General features: G+C 47.2%; 1 protein-coding gene and 1 long non-coding RNA gene across 6 annotated transcripts in view; both read left to right on the forward strand.

Annotated features, from left to right (window-relative positions):
- Positions 1–9,263, forward strand: part of LOC146201362 (uncharacterized) — a 408,702-nt gene that overhangs the window by 216,321 nt on the left and 183,118 nt on the right. The gene's annotated exons all lie outside the window — the stretch shown is intronic.
- LOC146201370 (heparan-sulfate 6-O-sulfotransferase 1-like) overlaps positions 1–9,263 on the forward strand; it is a 119,301-nt gene that overhangs the window by 90,637 nt on the left and 19,401 nt on the right. For all 5 annotated transcript variants that reach the window (XM_084595795.1, XM_084595796.1, XM_084595797.1 and 2 more), the window contains exon 4: positions 9,098–9,199. In XM_084595795.1, coding sequence (XP_084451921.1) covers positions 9,098–9,188 — 91 coding nt within the window. In that variant the 3' untranslated portion in view covers positions 9,189–9,199. The remainder of the gene's footprint in view (positions 1–9,097; positions 9,200–9,263) is intronic.

Consider the following 9,263-nt stretch of genomic DNA (forward strand, 5'->3'; position numbering starts at 1 on the left):
GCGTTGCCCCAGTCAATCTCGTGAATATGTTCTCGCACGTGGTCGGCAATGGCGTTCTTCGTGGGATTATTATTTCTCACGTCACGTTTGTGGTCGTGAGTCATCTTGAAAACTTTCCTGTTTCGCCAATGTACACTTGGGGCCAATCAGCACATGGAATCTGGTAGACAACGCCCGGAAACGCCTCAATCGGCAGCCTTTCTTTCACGTTCATGAGTTCGTTCCTGAGCATGCTGGTCGGAATGTGGGCAATGGGCATGTCGTATTTTCAAGCAGCAGTGGCGTAACGGTAGAACATCTGCCTCGCATGCAAGAGGACCGGGGTTCAAATCCCGGTGCCGCGCAATTCTCCACCGGATAAAAAAGAAAAAAAAAATTGATGGAATTGCATAAACAGGTTTGGGGTGCGACCTGATGCCAGTGAACACCTCCGGCAACGCACTCCCTCACCAGAACAGGAGTTGGCCACCCTGATGCAGTAATTGACCGCAACCTCTCATGATAAGCTCCACAAAACCCCGGCCCTCAGTCACAAGCAGCTGCTGAACAACTGACCACGGCGGCGGTCAGGCCTGTGACGCAGCAGGGGGTGCTAAGAATCTCTGGCTCCGCTGGACAGGCCGCCATTGGAAACTGACTCTGGCAACGTTTAATGCTAGAACCCTAGCTAGTGAAGCTAGTTTAGCAGTGCTGTTAGAGGAACTAGAGGGTATGGAATAGGATGTCATAGGGCTTAGTGAGGTTAGGAGGCCAAATGAGGCATATACTGTACTGAAGGATGGGCATGTACTGTGTTATCGAGGTTTACCAGAGAGGTGACAACTAGGAGTAGGTTTCCTTGTCAATAAGTATATAGCAGGTAATATAGATGAATTCTATAGTATTAATCAGAGGGTGGCAGGCATCGTAATTAGGCTTAATAAGCGGTATAAACTGAAGCTTGTACAGGCCTATGCACCTACATGTAGTTATGATGACCAGGCAGTTGAAAGCTTCTATGAAGATGTAGAATCGGCAATGCGAAAAGTAAAGACGCAGTATACTGTACTAATGGGCGACTTCACTGCCAAGGTAGGGAAAAAGCAGGCAGGAGACAAGGCAGTAGGTGACTATGGCATTAGTTCTAGGAATAGCAGGAGGGAGTTACTAGTTGAGTTTGGAGAGCGCAATAACTTACGAATCATGAATACCTTCTTCAGCAAACGGAAGAACCAGAAATGGACATGGAAAAGTCCTAACGGGGAGACTAAAAAAATGAAATCGACTTCATAATGTGTTCAACCCCCGCCATTATGCAAGATGTAGAGGTAATCGGGAAAGTGCGATGCAGTGACCACGGGATGGTGAGGTCCCGAATTAGCCTAAATCTGAAGAAGGAACGCAACAGATTAGTAAGAAAGAAACCCATCAACGAATTAGCAGTGAGGGGGAGGGCAGAAGAGTTCAGGATGTCGTTACAGAATAGGTATTCAGCTCTAACTGAGGATGGCGACATTACCCTAGAAGCAAGGAACAATAATTTCAGAGATATCATTACTGAGTGCACGGTAGAAGTAGGCGGTAGGATAGTTAGAGAGGATACCAGTAAGCTGTCTAAGGAGACGAAAGATTTGATTAAGAAACGCCAAAGTATGAAAGCTTCCAATCCAACAGACCAGATCGAATTGGCCGAGATATCAAAGCTAATCAATAAGCACAAGGTGACCGATATAAGGAAGTATAACATGGAGAAAATTGAGCATGCTGTAAAGAACAGGGGAAGCCTTAAAGCGGTAAAGAAGAAATTGGGCATTGGCAAAAACCAGATGTATGCGATAAGGGACAAGGCGGGCAACGTCATCACGAATATGGACAAGATAGTCAAAGTAGCCGAGGAGTTCTATACAGATCTCTACAGTAGCCAAAGTAGTCAGGAGCGTGAGATTGGTGGTAGGGAAAAACAGTCCGACGTTCCATCAGTGACGAAGGACGAGGTCAAGAAAGCACTAGAAACTATGAAAAGGGGGAAATCAACTGGAGAGGATCAGATAACTACAGATTTGCTGTAGGACGGGGGGAGATCGTGCTAGAAAAACTGGCCACCCTGTATACGCCATGCGCAGCGCCTATAGGGGCGCCACTGAAAGCCGCCTAGCGGCGGCCGTCGGAACCCGAGGCGGGCCTCATGCGGCAAGCCTGGCCGGGGTGCGCGCGTGCGATCTGCCGTTTGTGCGCGTCTCGCGGGCACTTCCGCGGTGACAGTGTGCGCAAGGGGATCGCCCTTTATAATAGTGGACATGTGTTTCATATCACGGCCGTCTAAAACTGCATCTCCACCATATGCATCGTGTCTCCTGCAGACTGGCGTAAACAAGGTTGCGTATATATACGAAGTGCAGCTCATTTTGGGTGCCACCCTAATTCGTTCATTCCTTGACCTATGAACCAATGTTCTTTCTTTGATTCATGGTACACGCTTGCTTCGTTTACATGCAATAAATTGCTACAGCAAACTAGGTAGCGTCTTCGAAACTGCGAGCGGTTTCGTAGTGGTGCGACCGCAGGAAAAGCCAGTGAGCTAGCAAACCAGCATTCTGAGCTTCAGATAAATAGCGCATATTGGGCTCCTGTAGCAAGAGTTCAGACTTTTCATGCTTGCGCTTTACCACTGCCTGTACAGCATGGATTTCACGTATTCCGTCGTCAGAAAGGCAGATCAGGTAGATAATTTCATGGGGGAATGAGATATTAGCATATCTGAAAAGAAGCATCACAGGTTAGCCAAGAGCATATTAGATTTAAACTTTATATCCTATTTTATTATTGTAATATTATGTTCATTTCATTTGTATCACCCTCGCGCCCAACTGCAGAATTACAGTGCGATTTATAACAAGCTCTAGAACATTTAGACTGAATATCAAGTACAGCGACATGTTATGTTTTCGTAATCTTGCCAGCCAACAGGAACACTGGCTCTGGTCTTCAAAGTAATTGCATGGCAAGTTTCAAAACGCCTATTGGAAATTGTCTGTTCAATAACCTGCCGCAGCGGCTCAGGCTACTGAGGAAGATCGAGTTATCAGGACCGAAGTCGACCGCGCCGCCCACGTAAACGCAAAATGCAACCGTGTGCTGTGCGATGTCAATGCACGCTAAAGATTGTCTGGCTAAGCATTTCATAAATCTAATGCGTATTGTATATTCCCAGCAGCGGAGGCAACGAAGTTTAAACAAGAAGTGTTCATGGAACGTGCAATGACAAGCAGAAAACATTAAAAGCGTAGTTATCAATAGTTATCAGTCAGCCCTGCCACACGGTACATTTAATACCTTTTCCATCGAATGGCGTTCGTTCAAAATGATGTTTGTTTGCTGCTACACGATAAAATATAATGACATTCGATGAAAACGGCCTTAGGTATCGAATGAGTTTGAGGTACTCATCCGAATGCGATCAACGAGGAAATGTGTCATCTCGACGCCAGAGGCTCGATGAGAAGATACACCCAAAATAAACTACAAACGTGCCACCTGCAATAAATCCTACTGTGCTCCTATAATTGTGCAGCTTGTCATGTTTGTGAAACATGCCAAATATCATCGTAAAAAAAAAGGACAAAACTGGCACCCATTGCTGCCAGCCAATCCGTAGCCACCGCACCCAGCGCGGGCGGAACAGGTCGCTCCTGCTGCCGCTGTCTGTCGGCGCCGAGTTGCCGACACGGCGAATTTCTTTCGCCACCTTTAGAAACGCATGCTCTGTTGATTATGGATAATAAGCGCCTAATTTGATGAAGGAATAAAAAAATTACTATTTCCAAAGCGCTTCCAGCTACGGCTTTGATGTGAAACCGTTTAGGCGTTTAGGCATAGTGACGACTAGGGCATATAGCACGCGGCCAGAGCGCCGTCGTCGGCTGCTTTCGCGGGAAGCGTCGTTGCGGTAAGCTCGCGGTATCCGATGTGGCAAGCGTTACGAATTTCCCATATGTTTTCTTGATGAGGACAAGCTAGGGCATTTTTCGACGGGCCTTAATACGCCGAGCGATCGATCTGGCGAAAACGTACGAGAGTCAACGGGGCCGTAGTATGCTGCGCCATAGGGCGATACTCGAAGGTTCTATAGAAGCGCCTTCTGAGAGTACACTAGATACTGCCTATTTTACGTGTTGATCTTGACACTTGCTTTAGTGCGCAAAGTGTACGCGTTGTTGAAACTCGTACGCGTTTCGCAGTCGAGCGCAGACGTGCGCACCTTCCGTGCCCTTTCGAAAACAAACGCCGCCGACATTGCCGCTGACTTCGTAATTGATAGTCCTAATCAACAGGTAGGTTACAAGGCATGCAAGACAGGAATGTCAATTTAAAGGCTGCTTTCGTTTACAGCGCAGTGATCTTCGCAACATATTGAAGGCGCACCAACATTTGCATGTCAATCGCAGTTACCATACTTTGGAAATGACATTAGCTTTGGTCGTGTAGCAGCACGTCGAAAAAAATGGCATTAACCTGAACAAAGGTCATTCGGTGCGATTTCTTGCTTTCTGCGTCGAAAAACCACGATACACGGCCGCCGTCGTTCTCGTGAAGCATCACTGGAAACTTATACAAACGTGTTCCTGGCAAGGTTTTATGTCTGTTTGAAAAATCAACTACGCAGAAATTCTTCCCGGACATTGCTAAAGATTGACAGCGGCGTTATATCAGTTAAACCACGACCAAAGACGAAAACGCGACGCGCGCGCATAGAGGCTGACATGAACAGCGCCCGACCGAGCCCGCCTACGCTTTGCGGCTTTGGCGACAGGCGGCGTTGTCGGCGTTTTGCGCATCGCCTATACGCAGTGCCTGGTGTCATCGACGGTACCAGAACCATGGAAGAATGCAAACATTATCCTCATTCATAAGAAAGGGGACTCTAAGGACCTTAAAAATTACAGACCAATCAGCTTACTGTCTGTTACGTATAAGGTATTTACTAAGGTAATCGCGAATAGAATCAGGACAACCTTAGACTGCAATCAAGCCAAGGATCAAGCAGGGTTTCGGAAACGGTACTCTACTATCGATCATATCCATACCATCAATCAGGTGATAGAAAAATATCCATGATCCATGATATCCATAACCATATCCAGGTGATAGAAAAATTCTCGGAATATAACCAGCCCTTATACATAGCATTCATTGATTACGAAAAAGCATTTGACTCAGTTTAAACCTCGGCGGTGATGCAGGCATTGTGAAATCAGGGGGTAGACGAGCCGTACGTGAAAGTGCTGGAAGTGGCTGCACAGCAATCATAGTTCTGCATAAAGAAAGTAACAAAATTCCGATAAAGAAAGGTGTTAGGCAAGGAGACACAATCTCCCCAGTAGTATTCACAGCTTGCTTAGAGGAAGTATTCAGAGACTTGGAATGGGAACAGTTAGAGATAAGGGTAGATGGAGAGTACCTCAGTAATCTGCGATTTGCTGATGACATTGCCTCGCTAAGCAACTTGGGGGATGAACTGCAAATAATGATTGATGACCTAGACAGGAAAAGTAGAAAGGTAGGCTTGAAAATCGATATGCAGAAAACTAAGGTAATGTTCAACAACCTCGGGAAGGAACAGCAGTTTACATTAGGTAGCGAAGTACTGGAAGTAGTATGCGAATATGTCTACTTAAGACAGGTAGTAACCGCAGATCTGGACCATGAAAAGGAAATAACAAGAAGTAATAAGATTGGGATGGAGCGCATTTGGCAAGCACTCGCAGATTATGTCTGGCAGCTTACCGGTATCCCTCAAGAGGAAAGTATACAACAGTTGCACCTTACCTGTACTCACCTATGGGGCTGAAACGTGGAGGCTAACGAAGAGAGTTCTACTTAAGTTGAGGACAACTCAGAGGGCTATGGAGCGAAAAATGGTAGGAGTAACATTAAGAGATAGGAAGCATGCAGAGTGGGTTAGAGAAATAACTCAAGTTACTGACATTCTAGTGGAAATTAAGAAGAAGCAATGGACTTGGGCAGGACATGTAGTGCGGAGAGGATAACCGATGGTCGCTTAGGGTAACAAACTGGATTGCAAGGGAAGGAAAGCGTAGCAGGGGGCGGCAGAAAGTTAGGTGGGCGGATGAGATTAAGAAGTTCGCAGGGGTCAAGTGGATGCAACTAGCACAGAACCGGGTTAAGTGGAGAAATATGGGAGAGGCCTTCGCCCTGCAGTGGGTATAGTCAGGCTGATGATGGTGATTTTCAAAACGCGCGATAGTGCCTCGCTGACCCCTTGCACGTAAGGAATGGCTGCAGGTGCGTGGAAGGTCCTGTTCCTATGTGTTTCCGGCTTTAATATCCGCTTCTCAATCTTGCAGATAAAGCGATTAGGGTAGCCGTTATTAGTGAGCTCACGGTGGATCGTCCTTAATTCGTTTTTCAATACATCGCCATCTAAGCAGATGCGTATGGCGTGTGCTATCAAGGGTGATGCCACTGACATCTTGTGGCCGGCCGAATCACAAGTACTAAAACTGAGGTAGCAAACTGTGTGCGTAGGCTTTCTGTATACCGAGAAGGGTAACAAGCTGTCTTTCTCAAGTTCCAGGGTGAACTGAATATGCGTGTTTTGGGCAGTTAGGCTGTCCAGGAAGCGTGAGACGTCTTGTGTCTTCAGAATACAGAAACAGTCGTCTACGTAGCTGTAGAAAACTTTCGTGGTAGGATTAAAGGTAGTCAATACTTTGTTTTCCAAGGCTTCTAATACTAAATTGGCCATTGTAAACGATATAAACGCTCCCATTGCCGTGCCATGTGTCTGCTGATAGAAACTGCCACGATAAGGAAAATATGTGTTGGCAAGGCAAAATTTCAGCAGCTCACTGAATTCGGGAACATCGAAAGGTGTGCGGCCAGAAAGAGCTGCGTCATCTTTTCGGGCTTCTTCGCACATATTTACTGCCAACTCCATCGGAAAGCTAGTGAAAAGCGATGTGATGTTGAATGACACCATGATGTCATCTTCACTGAGCGAGGTGTCTTGCAGCATCGCGACAAATGCGGACGAATCTTTGGCATGCGTCGAGGTCTTACCGGCTAGAGGACTCAACACATGGTGAAGATAGCCTGATAATCTGTAGAGCGATGATCTGGTGAAGTCTGCAATGGGCCGGAGCGGAGCACCAGGATTGTGGACTTTAGGCAGGCCGTAAATTGCAGGAGCTGAGCCATTAGTGCAGAGCAACCGGTGGTAAAGGCCTTTATGGTGCGGAGGGACCAAATTGAACAGTCTTGCCAGTAGTTTCTGCAGCTTTGCCTGTAGTCTCTGTAGGTAAACCTCGATAACACAATGCATGCCCGTCCTTCAGTACAGTGTATGCCTCATTCGGCCTCCTAGCCTCACTAAGCCCTGTGATATCCCATTTCATGCCCTCTAGTTCCTCTGACAGCACTGCTAAACTAGCTTCACTAGGCAGGGTTCTAGCATTAAACGTTGCCAGGGTCAGTTTGCAATGGCGGCCTATCCAGCGGAGCCAGGCATTCTTAGCACCCCCTGCTGCGTCACAGGTCTGACCGCCGCCATGGTCAGTTGCTCCCCAGCAGCTGTTGGGGTTTTATGGGACTAATCATCGGAGGTTGTGGCCAATTACTGCACCAGGGTGGCCAACTCCTGTCCTGGTGAGGGAGTGCGTTGCCGGAGGTGTTCACTGGCATCAGGTCGCACCCCAAACCTGTTTAGGCAATTCCATCGACACGCGGACTTTTTTTTTTATCCGTTGGCGAATTGCGCGGCAATGGGTTTTGAACCACGGGCCTCTTGCATGTGAGGCGGATGTTCTACCTCTACGCCACTGCTGCAGACAGTACCAGAAAACTAAGTTGCGCCTTTCACACATATTTAGCAGCATGTCGAATCTGTATTATATCTTCTATTCATGTCCCCTAACTCAATTATCTGATGCCCTTTTCCTAGCGCATTACTTGCTATACCATTTTTTGTTTTCCTCATTGGCGGTTGCGCCTGTCCATAGGTATACAGAGCCAAGGGGTGTTTGCTCCCCTGCCACTTTTTCTTTCAGCCATAAATGCTCCTTGCATTCTTACTTTTATGGATGGATACCCCTATTCCTCCCGCAATATTCCCATACAAAGTGAGGATTACAGGGTGGTTGCCCCTTACTCCACAAACCCGTGTCCTGCATTAGGTGCTCTCATTCCTGCCACCTTGCATGTAGCAAAATCCAGCAGCACTGTCAAGGAAGCGAAAAAAGCAAGCTTGTTTTGCGCACAAAAAAACATGCGGAAAAAGCCACTGGCTGCCCATCCTGGCATCGCGTTAGTGCTACATGCTGCCAGATCCTTGCCAAGATAATCTTCCTACAAGTGTGTTATTTTTATTGCTGTTTTTCGAAATCAGAAATAAAATTACGCTGCAGAATAGTTATACTTTTTCTCAAATTTTTCTATTCTTTTCCCTCTGATAACCCGTACTTAAGAGCCCACTGCATCGCTGGCCACATTAATACCCCTGTCTCACGGACAGTTTCGATCCTCATTGAACTCGATCTGCATTGAGGTTTTCAAGAAAGATTGAAGCGTCCCGTGCTACACGGGCATTTTCAATCAGCATTGAGAAATTTTCCTCGTGTGCGCTTTAGAGCTCACTGATGACAAGGGTGTCGACGACCGCTTTCGAGTGTGCTTGAAATCTCAAGAGCGCTTGAGGAAGCAGCTTGTAATCAAGCAGGCTCGAGCGCGATTGCACTTGAAAGTTGCCGTGTGACAACCTCGATCTGCATTGAGTTGAATGCTTCGTGCTGGCGGCTGGTGCAAACAACAACAATTAAAGCTTTCAGTGGTTTGCAGCAATATATTTGGGCACACCTAGCCTGCTTGCACAAATTTTCTATCCGACTGTATTTTTGGGCTTGTCCCCAGGTTGCTTGACGGCCAAATGCAGCTCTGTTGTTGACCAACTCAGGTTCCACCAGAATAGGAAGCCTGTGAGTGAATCAGAGACCAGTGCTGTGTTTCCTGCTTTCATCAAGCTTGAATTTACAGAGTTTGGGGCATTTGATGCCTGTTCTCAAGGCCCACCTTGGCTGCCTTTGGTGTCTTACTGCGGTTGCAGGCTGAACCACCTGGACATACAGCTGTACGAGTATGCCCGCAAGCTGATGGACGAGCGGCTGCGACGCCTCGAGGAACGGGGACCCAGCTAGCAGGAGAAGAGGTATGTCATGTGAACTGACACCATTGCGTGAACCCAGCTTGCAGCAAAGCTTCTGCCGAGCGCA

The sequence above is a fragment of the Amblyomma maculatum genome, chromosome 2 (genome assembly GCF_055883805.1).
Source record: "Amblyomma maculatum isolate TAMU_Amacu chromosome 2, ASM5588380v1, whole genome shotgun sequence".
NCBI classification, from domain to species: Eukaryota; Metazoa; Arthropoda; class Arachnida; order Ixodida; family Ixodidae; genus Amblyomma; species Amblyomma maculatum.